The following is a 16,652-nucleotide window of genomic DNA, read 5'->3' on the forward strand; positions in this document are numbered from 1 at the left end:
AACGGCTTCGGCAGGAAATGACCGTCCCCTGTGCGAGGTTCTGCTCCCCAGGCCTTCAAAGATATTCGTTTCTCGGAGTAGATAATTAGACTCTGCTGCGCACTTCCGTACAGTTTTGCTCTGGAGGCTTGAGCTTGATGTATTGATGGATCATGCAGCTAGAACCATCTTCCATGCTTGATGTTGAATGTGGGACACTGCACAGTCTCAATCACTAATCGCCCCGATCATTTATTATCTAGCCCCCCGTAAGTCTAGATCTCCAAAATTGTATTCGCACTGAGATAACATAGCTGAACCTGGACGGCGCGTGTTCCTCTACATTTTGCTTAATCCCCTCTCTTTGGCTTTCTTATATCGACCAGATCTTTCATCTTAGAGGTACAAGTTGTTGACGACGGTCAGCTGACGACTTCCACGATTGTTTCTGCCGCTGCCAACCCATCTCGCCGTGGCTTTCTAGTTTCGCATTGTTCGTTTGACCCGGAGCTATCATCGGAGCAGGGGATAACAAGATATAATATTGCTTGACTGTGCTGTCTGCATTCCTGCTTGAAACAATGTCTGTCACGCTGCGTCTCCCACCCGCCCTTCTCGACCTCACTTTGCTCCGTGCCTCTCCGCGCCTCAGTGCGCTCTCTGTCGCGTCTAGTTCTGTCACCTCTAGACATGCGTGCAATAGGTACAGTCACGGAGCTGCTATGGTAGCGCAAGCTCCTGCTCAGGACTACCTTGGTCACTTTATGCAGCGCGGTGGTCGGTCGCTAAGTGCACAGTGAGTACACCTCTTTTGCACTCCCCTGCGGTAGATCAAATTGCTTGCAGACGGAGACGAAAGGAAAAAGAAGCGGATCGTGGTTCCCTCGTACCTATGGAGGAGAATGAGGGTATGGGAACCCTTACGGAGTTGGAGGAGCGGGTGAAGGCCTTGCAGCAGACGGCGGCTTCGTCCGAGGTGTGCCAGTCATCGATTCATGGCATGTTATTCACTCACGCGTACTCATTTCATGCAGTTGCTCAACAGCTCGTTGACTTACTCTGAAGATGACCTGCTGAGAATCTACGAGGCTCTCCTGGCCATTCCGGCTTCTGAGACTCCTGCCGCCTCCGTTCCGCGGGAGAAAGATGACACAGAACTTGTCGAGGCTGTTGCACATCGGTTACTGGAGCCTTCGGGTCTTGCATCAGCTTCTTCCGCACCGTCGCGACAAATCCATCATGCCATCGTTGGTCGCTTACAACAAATTATGTCAGAGATCGATTCCTTCCAGTCATCAATGTTCAAGGAAAAACTAAAAGAGGGTGAAGGCGTGGAGCAAGTCAAGGAGTTCCCGACTAGTCTCATTACTAACAAGGAGTGGTCAGCACTGGCACGTACATGTGTATGTTAGATGGCTACTTATCACAATGTGCGAAATTGCTGAGTGTGTTCTCTAGATTAGTGCAAAAGATTACGCCACTGCCGAGCTCGTTCTCAATTTGATGAAGGTTCGTCACCAACGTTGCTGCATCTGGTCCTTCAGCTCATCAAAATTGCAGCGATCCGGTAGTCTCAATATGGAAGAGTCGATTAACGACCTGCTCGCCGCGTACGCTTCCGAAGGTAATGTGTCAGGCACAGAGCGTGTCCTGCATGTTCACGTGCCCGCGCCCACCGAGTTGCAACGCGATCTCCACGTCAAGTCACATATCAAGGCTACATCGCAATATGAGATGCCTGATAATGCTTTACGGATCCTGCACGCATGCGAACAGCTAGGCACACCTGCACCTCAAAAATCATACACTCGTACTATCACGGCTCTGCTTTCCATGCGCCGTGACGGTGCACAGGGCCGCGCGCAGGCATGGGACCTGTTCGCGCATATGCGCTACGTTGCTCATCCCCAGCCGGACGTCGCGCTCTACACTCTCATGCTCCGTGCCTGCTCGCACCCATCCGCACCCGTCGAGCCTGAGCGCGCGCTGGACCTCTTCACAGAAATGACAGTCGATCGCAGTCTCGCGCCGACGCAGCGCGCATACACGGCCGCGATGTATGCGTTCGCGCGCAGCGGAGAAGAGCGCTACGTGCACCAGGCGTTCCGACTCGCGAGGGAAATGCTCGATGCAAATCGCGACGCACATGGGCGGAGCGCATTCGGTCCCAACCGAGGCTTGTTCATTGCCCTGCTAGAGGGCGCGAAGCGCATCAAGGATCTTGCACGGGCGCGATGGATCCTAGCAGAGATGGTGAAGCAGACTTTACAAGCTGATCGAGACCTAGAGGCAGAGGGAGGGATGAAGGAGCAGGATGCACTGCTGACGGAAACGGTGATGCACAATATTTTCCAAGCCTATGCTTCGTATGAAGTACCCTTCAAGCGCTCTGCGACCCGGATTGTGGACGATGCGCCTGATCAGATAGCTCAAAAAGAATCTCAGACGTCAGTACAAGACAAAAACCTCACAAGTTCGGGGGTAATGGGGAACCCTGATATACAGGAGGACTTCGAAAACGCAGGACTGACTGACGTCACTCACACTTCAAAATTCTCCCACATTCCACCTCAGTCGAAGGGAGAAATAGTTGCGGAAGCGAAGATTCTTTTCGATCGCATAGTCGCAGACGGCATCGCTCCAATGGACGAACAAGAGGGAACCTGGAGCCCCTTCCGATACGTCCGCCTCACCTCTCGCCTCCTCAACGACTACCTCTCTGTGTATTATGCCCATGCGCCTTTCGATACGTGGAGCGCTGTGTATCGTGATCTTTTCGACCGCATGGGCATATCGCGGGATGCGAGAACGTACGTTGATGCGCTCGAGCGCTGCTCGGTTGCATCCAAGGCCGATCGCACCGTCGCACTTCGGTTCGCTGAGGAGGTATGGGGCGCGTGGCAGGGCATCGAGGAGGCTTGGCGTCTGAGATTCGATCGTGACGATGCTAATGAGGTCATCGAAACAGTCAATGCGCGTTGGGTTGAGCGGGCGAACACAGCTATGATCCAGTTGCTCAGTCTGTGAGTATCCTCGCTGGAGTAATCGTGCATCCGCTGACGAGCTTAATTCGCAGCACCCGTGAACACACTCGTGCTCTAGAGGTTGTAAGGGTCTTCGCAGAACGGTATCCTCCATCAGCACTGCTGAAGACTCCTTCGCAAAATTCCTTGCGCTCGACGCGTGTTCAGCTGGAGGGTGCTAAGCCACTTGTGCGACTCTATCACCCTACCGATGTGCCGGACGATAACGTTCCGCCGCTTCTCACCTTTACCGAGCTTGAACTTCTCAAGCATCGTCTTGTTGCAGCTGGCGACCGCTCAGGTATCGACTATATTAATTGGCTCTGCAAGTCATACGAGGGCTCTCTTAGGCGGAGAAGAGACGCGATGGTGTCCGCAAAGTCGCTAAAAGCTAGAAAGAAAAGAGATTGAGTTAGTCTGTTGCATACCCGGCTTGTTTACCGCATTTACCGTCGTATTGGATGCATTCTACCGGTCAATACATTTTCAATACCCTGCAGCAAGTCCGCTGCCGTTGCGCTTCCTGACTGGTCGAAGGTCGGACTGGCTGTGGTTTTAGGCGGGGAGCTGTACACGGCTGGACTATGGGTTGAACGTGAGATGGAGAATAGTATGTGCTGGGAAGATGAAAGAGCATCGTTGATCAGCCCGCAAGCTTCCGGGCGGGGCACATTGGCAAGATGAGTTTGTTCACGTTCATACTGATGCACTCAAAACGGACTAGGAGCGTGCAGTTCACGAGCCTCACTCTCCCCTGGGCGGAAAGGTCCTCGACTATAGAACGAGAACAGACCCCACAATGGTCCGATTTGCGCCCGACATCTCTAGACCGGTGCAAACGCTCGTGGCTGATTCAGGACAAGCTCCATACCCTCATCGTCATCGTAACCGATCTGATTCTATCTGTTGAGCGCAGCAGAGTGTCTGGCTTTGGTAAAAAGCAGGCGTAATTGCACCCGTGCTCTCAGCCATCCATTGGATGCTACCTGAGTTGCCTATTCCGTTGGGAGGACCTCGCGGGGATTGCTTGGTGCGCTGGATTTCAATAAAAGCCATTTGATCATTTCGGTGAAACGCACGATAGCGGCACGCCCATGAGCCACATCACAGGTGATCGCAGTTTCGTAGGCGGTGTTGGAGCAGGGGGGACACTCACGTATACGATTGCGAGACCCACGACATGATGCAGGCCGTGGATGATCCAGAGTCGTCAGCCCGACTAATAATGGTCGTACTTTATGTGCACTATCGGGGCTTCCGCTCGTTTCGAGATAAGCTCAAGGGGCTTTGGACACTCGGGCTGTTCATAGACGAGCTGAATATATCTATCTAGTACCATTTGGAGTCACCTCATGTTCGCCATGATACTCGCGTCCACGGCGTGACCGGACGAGACTAGGCGGAGGGTGCTCTGGAGTATGCATGCGTACAAGGAGCACCGCGACAGCACGCGAGTCCTCTGCAATATTCGCATTTGCACGGTTGCCGGCGGCGTTACGGAATCCTCGCGCGCCCCATCGTTCGTGGCACGACGTACGTCACACTTCTCGTAACCTCGCAATTTGTATTTGAACGGAGCGCTTGATGATGAGGATCGATTCCTCGAGGTCTCACTGGAACGCTCAAGGTCTATTGTTAATATCAATCAGAGTAATTATCACATTTCTGACTACTTCTGAGCAGAACGTGGGCGTTTAAACGTTTAACAGCTTTCTCCTTCAGATTTTTCCCTGCGTCAAGCGGGCTCAGTCTTCGCGTTGCATTCCTTTACCGCTCTTCAGGGGAGGTGAAATATGCTCGACGTCGATATGTGGTTGCATAAAGGAGTATGCACAAGGTGTCGTTGTTTGCGTTGGCCAGTCAGTATCCGGTGGTGGAACTGATGATCTGGCTGGTGATGATCGATCTCGTGTATTCCCTTACTATACTCTGCGGCTGACATGTGAAGAAAGGCCACGCAATCTGTTCAGTGCACCGCCATGTTCTTCCACCGACCGAGATCGGAGGTTTCATGGAGTATACGGCATGATCATGCTACGGGTGGCAACATCAAGCCATCTCAAAGATTGATCAAATTCGCACCGCGCCTCGAGCTGCCTCGAGTGATTACTCCACGGCTGTAACTTCGTTCTAGTTTCAAGAGGTTCCAAGCCGCTTTAACTGCATCTGGGCGTTTCGCTGAGAGGAAGTCCGGAGGACAACGAGGCGAGCGTCTTGGAAAGTAGTAAACCGAAATGGAGTGTGGCGCGCAGGACACGATGTGAAGCTCGCATCCAAAAATGCCAAATAAGATGTAATATGCCGCGATGCGCGGGCGAGACACGTCGATGGGGATTCTGGAGTGAAGTTTACTTGACCGATTAGCCCGTCAGTCTGCTTATAATTGAGGCCTGGGACCTGATAGCTGCGATATATGGTAACGCAACGCTGCTCCGGATATGCAGGACAGCGATGGAATTACCATAACGCCACGATTCATAGGCGTTGTCAGAACGTTCCGATGAGAAAGTTCAGAGCTTTCACGGGCCCCTCAGAACTAGTCGCGAAATGAACGCGGCGCCACGACATGACCGAGATGCATATTGATTACGATGACGGTGCCCTAGCGTTCTTTGATTGATTACCATACATTACTAGGGGGTTTCACACCAGGTTCATCGCGTCAACGTCCTGAAAGTAGGTCCACCTGCCATTCAAGGCATCGCAACAAGCATTTGACAAGACCAGGTAGATATTTCGCGCACACGCATGCTTCCCACCTGCGGACTGAGCGTATAGCTCCAAACTGTGAGTCCAAAAGCTTCTACTGATAGAGACTTGCGCAATCCCCTCAGGTTTGGGCCGCCCGTGGACCCGATTTTATTGGACTCCGACGATCTTTCTCACGTTGGCGGATTGAGCAGTAACCCCGTGGGTTTTTGATCCACCACCAGAGTTTCGCTGTAGCCTCGCGGAAGAGTAAACGAGACACGCGTGGTGTATGACTGAGCCGAATTGACTCTGGGAATCAATCGGAGTTTCTTGATCACCATTTCTAGATCAACGGCCCTTCAGCTTGAGCGCACACTCCACCGTTCATTGTACCTTCCCTTCTGGACCATGTCTGTCTCATGCTGACTGGATCGGTGGAGCTTGACAGAGAGCCTATTGTGTGTAGGGACTACACAGTGGCACATCTCGCATACGTCGCTGCATGCACAGGTGATGATATCACTGGTACTAGCGCGTGCATAGTGGCGGAATGGATGTAGTGTTCGTCCGCTTCGGCGCTAAGGCTATCTTGGCGAATGAAAGTGCCACCACCGACATGGGCCGCATCTGATCAGGCCTCAGGTTCCATGGCTACGCCTGACAATACTTGCCCAGGACGTATCTCCCTCTCGTTTTGAGACCAATGTGCCTGGCTGGCGATCGGATCGTGTGCGCTCCATGCCTCAGTGGTTGGGTGGTGGTATTAATCCCGCTAGGTGCGTCTTCTGTTGCGACTGCTCACGCAATACATAGATCGTATGTCAGACGCCGCCATGCACTTTAGCATCGCGTACCTGCTTTGGAGGTCCGAAGTCTCCGGTTCGGCTGCATATCAGCCGATTCACAGAGCGTTCCGTTAGCTCCTGCTTACTATGGCTGTGCAGTCCCGCAGTGGCACCGAGTGCCGGATGCACCGCCTACGAGGCTCTTCTAGCCATAACGGTGCTAAACAGCAGAGCGCAACCACTCTAACGCACGCGGCAATTGAGTTGCATCATGCGCCGGAGTGTCCATGGTCGCGGGGCCTTTGGGCGCAACGCCACCTCAAGAAGTGTTAAATTGCCTGGCCACACGCTCTGCGAACACAACCACTTCGTATCCTTGCACGGTAACCATGGCTTTCAAGCATTTCATCACCCTCTACGACGTCCGGTCGACTCTTGATCCTCCAGCTTGGTCTCCCAACGTGTGGAAAGTCCGGTGAGCAGATCACTTCATCAATACATCGGTCGACGATAGAGCTTGGAGTGCAGATTTATCTTGAATTTCAAGAGACTTCCCTACTGCACCCAGTTCTTGGCTTACCCAGATATTGCCGGTGTGCTCTCCTCCGTCGGTGCACCACCCACGCGCGCGGAGATGCCGCAATATACCGTCCCCGCGATCCTTGACGAAGCAGAGGGAAGTTCTCCCCTTGCCCTCTCGGACTCGTCCCATATTGCCATGCATCTTGATAAGACATATCCCGAACCTTCGATATTTCCCGGTGGCTGTCACCGCGAACAGATGAGATATGCCGCCGCCATTCACAAGCATGTCATGTTACCGATGCTGCACATGGTCGTTCCGAGTACGGTAGACATCCTGGAGGGCCGCGACCTGGACTACTACTTGGCGACGAGAGAGGGATTCCTCGGTGAGATGCTTAGCCTTGCTCATCTCCGGCCGTCGTGCTGAGTCGCCCCATTCACCAGGCATTGCTTTGGAGGATATGTTTCCTCCGCACAAGCAACAAGCCGTGTGGGACGGAATACTGCGCGGCCTCGACGAGCTAGCAGCGCTGATCGATAGCTCGAGAGATCATCGGGCGGGCCCGTGGATGTTCAGTCCTGTCGAGAACCCGAGCTACGCGGACTTCGTACTCGGAGCGATGTTGATCTGGTTCAGAAGGGCGGGTCCACGAGGTTGCTGGGATAGGATCTGCCGTCGCAACGATGGGAAGTGGGAACACTTGCTGCAGATTCTAGAGCCATACATGGAGGTGTTGTAGCGTGATGAGCGGTTTACGGTATCAATATGTCGTTGGTACGTGTCATTATGTCCTCGTAAGCGACCTCGGATACGAACTGACGCCTCGAGCCAGAATATCTCTTCGGAGTCTTTGCCTAATTGTTTTGGTCAACGGGCGTCATTGGGTCGGACCAGTACACCCGCTAAAGTACACGGTAAATTGATAATGCATACGAGCGGTAGCATATGTAAAAACCTGTGAAGATTGCATCATCAGCGGGGTTGTGGTAGCTGTTCCGCCAAAATGAAAGGCTACGTGCGCGAAATTTGTTCACGCGAGCGATAAGCAGTGGTTTTCAAGGAAAACAAACGCATGTGTGCCATGAGGTCTCAGAAATAGAACCTTCGAGTAGTGGTACCGTGAGGCGAGGCAAGGCGAGTTGAGGCGACGCAAGGTGAGTTGGAATTAACTCGCGAGTTCTTTCACGCGGTAGTCACAGGCCTGTGAGAAGTCATTGGCAGAGGCCACCTTCGATGCATTCAGTTGATATAACCCACTTGCCGTTGAGTTGGGACTGACGCGATTCTGTTGGCGGTGAATAAGCCTCCTTGTGGAGACATATAATTACAAGTGGTTCGGCCCGGTATAGGGAAAGACGCGCGTCTAGCATCGCGCTAGCGCTCATTTCATTCGGAGCAGCGTCTGGACAACACGCCACATCATGCGCGCACATCTATGCAGGCATGGGGAACGCACCATGTCAAAACTCGTTTGAAATCGTCAACCCACAACACACCTCGCGAGGCGAGTTGTTTGCGAGGCGAGCTAATTCTCGACAACGCCAGTTACTGGCGAGAGCAAGAAAGCGCACGGGGTTGACGCTTGAAACATCCGACTCATCGTTTGCACGGAAGGCCTATGAAGGTTGAGGTCAGCGGATGAGTAGGAGCTCTCCGCCTTGCACGAGGACATCTCAAAAAGGACACATTACCATTAGACACAAGATAAGGAGTCATTATGAGACTTGCTAGAAGTCTGCATCAGTCCATGGAGCGCTATGCATCGGACATAGAAGCGTCGCGAAATTGTGATCATTCCAACCGCGGTCGTTCATAGGCGACGCTGGGCCTGCCTCACAGCCTTGCCATTTAATTCCCTGGAACGCCACGCACGCTATGCAAAGGAGTTCGAAAAGGTGTGGTTCTGCGATCGGGGGCTCATAATTGCCCAGAGCATGACGCAGACCAAGAATCGATGAAGGAATAAGCTTGAACCAATCTCATGAGGTAACCAGGGCCATTTGAAAGAGATTCATGGCATGGGCAATACTGAGGATCAGGAAGGCTCACCAAATTAAATAGCGAGCGAAGGTTGCTGGCGAAATGGACGCATCACGGAAGACATTTGAGATTTTTATCTATTAAGTACGGAATTGCTTTGAGTCGGCACGGTGATTTTTGCATGCACGAAGGACCGGACGTCCGATGAGGCCCGAGGACAATAGAAGTGCGCAGCATTTTTCCGAGCTTCCAAGCTTTCGGACGAAGACATCGGATCAGACATAAGCAAGACCGTACGTATGCATCTGCGCTGTTATCTAATTGTCCGCGTAAGACAATACACTCAGAGGATATGGAAGAGTGTGTTGAGATGCTAGTGTCGACTCAGTGGGGATTATCGGTGAGAGCAGCGGCTGCCATTTCTTTTGGAACTCAACGCCTAGCGTAGCCCAGTTCCCACGCCATGGATCCTCGTGACATCGTGAAAGACGCTACGAACATATCGGAGACGTAATAAAACATGATGATTCACACACAACAGGAGGATTCTAGCTGATATCTAGAATCCATCATCTGGCACTGAAGGCTCTGAGCTTACCCTTTGAAGGCTTTTGTTTGTGTAAGCACTTTGCCTCTTGGGGACTAATTCGAGCCGTCTGGCTACCATCGGCACGCTTGAGCATGTGGTTATTGTACGTATTTCGGTGGCTTGAACAAAAAAAGAGCAGCTGTTGTAGAACACCTGCTAGGACCAGTGCAGTTCCCCGTGAGGTCTGGATGTCACCTTTCTTTTCGCCTACAGTCTTGAAAGGCAGGTTCAAGTGCAATTTGTCATATGAAGGTCTTTCATATCGCAAAGGGTGATACTTTTTGCTCCTCTATGATTGTATTACGGCGGCCTCTGGTCTTCTTCTGGGGCCGGTAAGGAACGGTGTTCGTGTTGGCGTCGTTGGGTGTTACATGATTGTACCTTCATCTGCGCATTAGTACGCTCCATATGCTTACACCGGATTTCCATGCAGTAGGGTTCCTTCCTCAACGAATTTTCAAAAACAAAAAACCCCGCAAATCGATATATCCGGAGAGCCGGAGAATGACTAACGGCGCTGGACGCAATTCATACCATACCGATCCAGACAGAACTTCGACTGCGTCAGAGTATTGAATGCGCATCTGAATCACGCAACTGCAAGCTGGCTATGAGTTCAACATCAACCTTGCGGAGCATGGAAACGTGCGTTGGCTCTGATCAGTAGGCTTCTCGGGCACAATCAAGTATAACAGGATCGGTCAACAGTATTTCACCGACATCTGCGCTTTCTCTCACGATATCAATGCCCTTTGAGACAGGGAAGTCTCATTCACGCAATGTTCTAGCTCCTTCATTGCGGACTTGAACATACACATCTTCTCGCATGCCGGTCTCGGTCAAAATGTCCGGCATCAGCTTAGCAAATTGTTTTGGTGCCGGTGAGTAGCGGTCGTCGTGGAAAACGTTCTCAAATGAGGCCAGACATGAACTTGATTCCAGGACATCTATTTCGAGCAGTGCTTCCAGATAGGTTGCATGATTGACAGTGGGACATTGTTCGGCCCGCTTAATCGGCGAATGAGTGGCGTAATGCGGTCATGACCTGAATGGTGCGGCTGCTGTCAATTGTTTAGGAACGTGAGGCCTTGAAGCTTTGACTGTTGGGACTCCTCACAACGTGTCATGCTCTCGCACTGTACCGACTGATACTCAACTGCTATTGTCGACGAGGTGCATGGCCAACTCAATCTTCCCCAGCCAGCATGAACAGATGCAATGTGTATCGCCGCCGTTCACAAGCATGTCATGTTACCGATGCACGCGCTGGTTCGAAGTACTACCAGTATCCTGGAGGACCATGGCCTGGGGTGGTTACCTGGCTAGCATCAGGAAAATTTAAAACACCTTGCGGCTCCAGTCCCTCCTTTTCAACGTCTTTACGCCGGTAATGCGCCTGTACAAGTGATTATTCACACAATGCTTTCAACCCGGAGAAAAGGAGCTCCTGAGACTTTCCCAGACTTACAGTAGCCGATAAAAAAGATTAAAAGACGGATTTAAGTTTTCCTGATGCACTGCGAGGGAAGGATTTCTTGGTGAGACGCTTACCTTCGCTCACCACTGATTTGCAGCACTGACTTGCTTCGCTTACGGTCGAAAGATACGTTCCCTGTGCACGAGACTATTACTGGGGCCTCGACGAGCTAGCAACCCTGATCGACAGCTTGACAGATCTGAGTTGCAAGACAGCACCTAGCTGTCCAGCCCTGCCAAAAGCCTAAGCTACGCCGACTTTGTGCCGGGAAAAGTTTGTACTTAGTTCAGGAGCGCAGGTCCACAAAGTTGCCGGCATTGAATACTTCCGCTGTCGCAACGTGGGAACTGGGAGCAACTGCTGCAAAACTTAGAGCCGTATACGCAGCGTAGTTCCAGTAATCTCGGTACCATCACGGCCATTCAGCACAGGTCCGTCAGCAATTCAAACGCACGGCATCTGATCAATCATGAACCCATGAATTCGCACCCGATGTCAAGGGCTCTATGAAGGCAGATACGCGCCATTCCGGTGGAATACACCTCTGTTTGTCGATACATATGGAGCAACGGTACATGCGTTTTCTCGTGATAGACATGTCATTATCGTGCGCGTGCGTGTCGTTATTTTCGGAAGCGCTGTTGAGTGCGGGTGTTGTCCGTTCTCGCGCCAGCTCCGAGACGCGATAGCGTACGAAGAAGTCGGGTTGACCTGACACTTCAGAACGCCGGCGGATACACTGAACTGACCTCCGGAGAGGCCTACGCGATGATAGCCTCCTTCTCTGCGAATTCCCCGGTGAGCATGTCGTCGGAGAGACTGGATTGACTGGTCTGGTCATTCTTGCGCGCATTGAAGCTCGGACCCTTGTAGTGGCGGTGTGCGCTGCAGAATCCTCAATGGAGGGTCCAGAAGAAGATTTCGTGGAGCCTACCCGCAAATATACCACACGCTGCAATCGTTGCGTTACGTGAGCATCAGTCATATGAACCGAAGCAGAAGCATACCTTGAAAGTGCAATAACCCCGACAACAATAACCTGACGGTGGGAATGCAACGCTTTAATCCCATTACGCATGACCAAGAGAGGCATATACACTTACGGACGCGTAGTTCATATTTGTCTTGGTGACAGGAAGCACGGTGGGCATGCTGAAGATGACGCATACGAACAGGGTCCACAGGACGCACAGCGTGTTCGCCGTCCAGCCCAGCATTCCGTCACCCATGTAGAAGGGTCCCGGTGTGAAATGAACTTCGGGATGATTCCGGAAGACACGTCTCCTATAGCAATCATTTGCAGTCAGAGATTCCGGTCGTCAGTGAGATCACCGGATTTTATGCCCACAGGATGATAGGAATGATATATGACGAGTCCAGTGCAATAGCACACGATGCGAAAATCGCATTGGCAGCTACAGTACTAGCAAGGTCGAGAAGCCCCGGGAGGATGCTAACAATTGTCGTCAGCCACACGGCACGAAGGGGCGTCTTCGTCCATGGGGTGATTTGTCCGAAATAGCCGCCATCAGGAAGACCTTCACAAAAGTTTCAACATGAAGTCAGTAAGCGCAGCAGAGAACTCGAGCCGGGACACCGTCATTTGTTACGCACCATGGTCGCGGCTGAATGCGTAGACCGTCCTGGAGCACGCCTGCAGCGCCGTCTGGCACACGAAGAAGGCTGTAAGGCATACGAATGACTAGATCCGGGTGAGGCAGGCGGTAGCAATGGATAACGGCAACGCGTACCCAGAGGAACAAGGCACCAGGCTTGCCGATGCGGAGCGCCATGATCTACGAGACATATGCTCTCGGTCAGCAGGTGGGAGACATATGGCGGTTGGGTGGAGGCGTACCTCGAGGAATGCAGAACCAGACGCTCCTGGAAGATTTTCTCTATCGCAACCATCGACATGTCAGTATCGTAACCTAGGCCTATGTGAATGCACTGACAACGGCCCAGAGCATAGCACGACAACGATGTTAAGGATCCATCCGATCAGACCAGTGCCGATAACTGGTAGAGTAGCAAAAGCAAAATGTTACGATCGTGGCAAAGGCAGGATGGCACTGAGGACGAACCTGCAATGAAAATAGCAGATGGGGCTATCACAAGCCAAGGAAGGTCAGCGGAAGAGCCATCGGGAGACGTGTCGGCCGCACACACCTGCATATGCTGCACGTCTCACTTCTTCCCTGTAATGTGCTGTAAGCTTCGTGCATATCACCAAACGCAAAGGATCTGGGACGGAGCGTTGAATACATCCGAACAGCAACGGCATCGGAGTAACCCGGCGAAGAAGAGACGATGCGGACCCTGCAAATGACAACAGATTCCACATGATCGAAAGCTTCTAACTCCCACATATCGACATTGCATGAAACAGGGTTCAAGAAGCCAAGGCTAGTGCCATGCAGCATCTTATTAAACGCCCATGTTCGTCACCAAGATTGGGTAATCTGTATCGTTACCGTTCCGTAAGATAAGAAGAGCGAAGAGAGGGTTCGGAACGGCGGAAGCAGAAGTAGTAAGGACGATGAAAGAAGAGCCGAGGAAAGATGTCCATACGTACGATATGTGTGCTGTTGCATCGTAGTCCTATCACAGTGCATTCAACACGCCAATCACAAGAACCACTTTAACACCCGTATCAGGACTCACCGTCATCTGTGAAATATGGATGCGTTGTCAGTAAGCTTTCGGCTAGGCTACAAGATTGGCTGGGGTGATGCTGCAATCTTAGGTGCTATGCAACTGAGCTCTGGTGAAGTCACATACTCCAGTCGGTAGATAACCTCACAGCTACAGGAAGTCGTATGGAATATGAGAAGACTCACCGTCCATTGTACGCTCAACAGGCCGAACAAAAACGCTAGCCCATCGTTCCAACCTCCAGTCTGGTTCACAATCCCAAATGAGCCAAAGACATAAGACGCCGGATGCATCTCTGAGCGCGGCGTCTTCGCAAGCAGGACAATGATGATAACTGAGCAGAAGTCACTAAGCACAGCGGATGAGTGCCGTAACAGTAGTTGACAACGTACGAAATGTCGCGCCAAGGTTCACGAACACAAACCCTTTGGTAGCATGGGCAAGATAGCGCGTACCGACACAGTTCTGTGATGTATGAGTCGTCGCGACAGGCAGAGAGGATGGTTGTTTGCGCGACACGTACCAGAAGCCCATTGAACACCATGAGGCCGGCAAACAGGCCTACCGTCATGCCTTGTGTGACTACGAAATTTCCGTCCTGCATTGAACAAAACCAGTATGTTATGGCCAGCGGTGCCTGAGAGGAACTTGCATGAGACACACCTTCCCAATTACCACGGCGGCCCAGATCATGTTTGCAAGACCGAACTCTGTCGACGAAAGTCCAACAACTTGTCCTGTAATCACTGTGAGTCAAATCCAAACGATATACAAGATGGCATGAGGCGAGCAACATTGCCCCAAGGTTGCCCATCGGTATGCTATTAAGACTAAACAATGATTGATTGACTGATCGACTGCTTTCGTCGATCTCAATACAGCCAATGTGAAATAATATGGTTCCACATTCTGTTGCTGCACAACTGATTGAAATGAAGCGCAGACACAGCATATCGTGCGATGTATGGAACTGCACGATGCAATGAAGTATGCTAGGGTGTCGGGTCAAGCACGTAGGTGGAAAGGCGTACCACTGCTACTATGTTCCTACGACCTTACACTCCTGCAGTTTCATATCACGAAATACGACTTACCGAGCAGGTTCAGCCATCCGACGATCCAACCGACGATAGGACGATATCGTGGTGGACAGAGCTGCGCAGAAGCGGTATATCTGTCGAAAAGGGATAGAAGTTGAATGATGTGCACAGATTCATTCCCAAGTGGAGCAGAGGTACTGACAAGCCACCGCAGGTCGGGAAGGCGCTCACAATCTCTGCTATGCTAGACCCTGTTTGGATCGAAATACACACGTTGAGTATCTTATCAACGGTAGAGAAACGAATTGCATATGGGGCTGATAACCCCACGTCGACGTGTGGGGGACTCACCAAGCGTGAAACACATGCACGCCCCCAGAATCCAGCACCATGTAACCGACGCAGGCCCTCCGGTGAGCAAGGGAGTGTTGAACGTCGTGGCCACACTGGAGCATAGACCCATGATGCTGAAGGCAAAGCTGATCTGCTCCGCGCCATCTCACAAGATCAGCCCATTGGCTTTGAAAAGCGATCGTGGACATACCGTAGCGAGGTTGGAGAACTCGCGCTTGAAGGAGGGCACATAGCCGATTTCGATGAGCCTCTCATCGTCGTCCGAACTTCCGAGATGAGTGCTTGCGACAGAGCGAGCATCGACATCTGTCTTTTGTATTTTCGGCGCTGCGTGCGCATCAGCAAAAGCTGTAGCAGATGAGCGGGCTGCAGCGGGAGGAGACATGACGGCGAGACGAAGGAAGGCTATTCAAAGCACAGATAGGAAGATATGTACCAGATATAGGTTCCAACGTGATGAAGAGGGACAAACGCTATCGAACACCGTTATCGAGCGCGTTTGGCGCGTGAAGAGCCTCAAAGGGTTGGCAGGGAGCGCCAGATGGGGGGATGTGGAGAAGGAGCCCGTCAAGTCTGACGCCGCGCGTTCGTCGATGGGTTTGCTTTTCCTGAATCTTCCCTCCGACAATCCACGAACTTGGCCCCGGCCGATGCAGATCGAATCGTGATAGCGACGAGCTCGCCGGCACCGGCGACCTCGACGGCGTCGACGGTGGTCAAAAACATTTTCCCCGACCACTTCCCGCCAATTTTCGCAGGCACGCGTCGATGTGCAATCACATGACTCGTGTTCTCACGTGCAAATAACTGTGGCGTGCAGTGGCGCCTGGTAGCGCTCGTCTTTCTCCCTGTTCGTGTCTCATCGAATTGATCTGGTAAAACCTCAATCGTGAACTATGCTGCTTGGAGCAGAGACGTCCTGATCGTGTGGCGTGCTATCTCTCCAAGAAAGATAAATTGCGGAGCTTGCAGCCAGGTATGTCTTTGCGAAGATCGTATTTGAAATTCATTTACAAGGTGAACACCTACGGTAAGCACAATTGCGAACGGGCGAAAGGCTCACTATCATTCTGTATGCTCTTCACAGGGGGCGTCGTGCGTCACAAAGGACTCAGACTCGCGAATGAAACAGCTGTCAAAAACTACAAGGTCGTGTTCACACTTTGTCACAAGGATTTGTGTCGGAGCTTACGCCAAAAAAGACTAGAGTGCTAGATGAATTGCCAAGGCTGTGCATGTCGCCCATAGTGCTAAGCCCATAGCAAATTGGGATTACGTGAAAGCTCGAATGTGAAGTATATTGGGGCATGCTCGTCCTGATTCCGGGGAGGACGATCGATTGCCTGAATCGTAACAGTCAGACAAGAGCCCGTAAGTCCGCGGAGGACAGACGGAACGTGGGCCATTCAATGGAGACTCGCAGCGGACCCTCTTCCTGCGCGAAGGAGCGTTGTTTGGGTGCTGCATAGCCCCTTGTATTTCAATAGCGAGTCTGCTCCGGTCCCCGCTCAAGTGATCCGTGCATCGCTGCACCTTCAACTGAAACGTGAAGA

At 52.0% G+C, this 16,652-nt stretch overlaps 3 protein-coding genes across 3 annotated transcripts; 2 read left to right on the forward strand and 1 right to left on the reverse strand.

Annotated features, from left to right (window-relative positions):
- Positions 1-560: 560 nt before the first annotated feature.
- LAESUDRAFT_762039 (uncharacterized protein) lies at positions 561-3,413 on the forward strand (the record flags this gene model as incomplete). The annotated part of the gene is made up of 6 exons (XM_040913017.1): positions 561-775; positions 826-955; positions 1,014-1,382; positions 1,438-1,488; positions 1,540-3,002; positions 3,056-3,413. 6 exons carry the CDS (start codon positions 561-563, stop codon positions 3,411-3,413), a joined length of 2,586 nt encoding a protein of 861 aa, XP_040760992.1.
- A 3,440-nt stretch (positions 3,414-6,853) lies between these two features.
- LAESUDRAFT_729286 (uncharacterized protein) lies at positions 6,854-8,051 on the forward strand. Its single transcript, XM_040909608.1, has 4 exons — positions 6,854-6,953; positions 7,007-7,389; positions 7,448-7,778; positions 7,837-8,051. Exons 1-3 carry the CDS (start codon positions 6,868-6,870, stop codon positions 7,741-7,743), a joined length of 765 nt encoding a protein of 254 aa, XP_040760993.1. The 5' UTR covers positions 6,854-6,867; the 3' UTR covers positions 7,744-7,778; positions 7,837-8,051.
- Positions 8,052-11,811: 3,760 nt separating this feature from the next.
- Positions 11,812-15,484, reverse strand: LAESUDRAFT_762041 (APC amino acid permease; the record flags this gene model as incomplete). The annotated part of the gene is made up of 21 exons (XM_040913018.1): positions 11,812-11,935; positions 11,985-12,002; positions 12,058-12,089; positions 12,154-12,334; positions 12,399-12,588; positions 12,665-12,752; positions 12,802-12,846; positions 12,909-12,948; positions 13,006-13,069; positions 13,135-13,158; positions 13,220-13,369; positions 13,525-13,651; positions 13,715-13,720; positions 13,891-14,039; positions 14,098-14,170; positions 14,229-14,303; positions 14,369-14,442; positions 14,800-14,879; positions 14,948-14,996; positions 15,097-15,229; positions 15,290-15,484. 21 exons carry the CDS (start codon positions 15,482-15,484, stop codon positions 11,812-11,814), a joined length of 1,917 nt encoding a protein of 638 aa, XP_040760994.1.
- Positions 15,485-16,652: the final 1,168 nt, after the last annotated feature.

This window comes from Laetiporus sulphureus (assembly GCF_001632365.1).
Source record: "Laetiporus sulphureus 93-53 unplaced genomic scaffold LAESUscaffold_41, whole genome shotgun sequence".
Lineage (NCBI taxonomy): Eukaryota > Fungi > Basidiomycota > Agaricomycetes > Polyporales > Laetiporaceae > Laetiporus > Laetiporus sulphureus.

Coding starts and splice junctions, on each gene's coding strand:
- LAESUDRAFT_729286 (XM_040909608.1), top strand. CDS start 6,868: ATGGCTTTCAAGCATTTCATCACCCTCTACGACGTCCGGTCGACTCTT. Junction 6,954..7,006: donor CCCAACGTGTGGAAAGTCCG/GTGAGCAGATCA, acceptor CTTGGAGTGCAG/ATTTATCTTGAATTTCAAGA. Junction 7,390..7,447: donor GACGAGAGAGGGATTCCTCG/GTGAGATGCTTA, acceptor CCCATTCACCAG/GCATTGCTTTGGAGGATATG.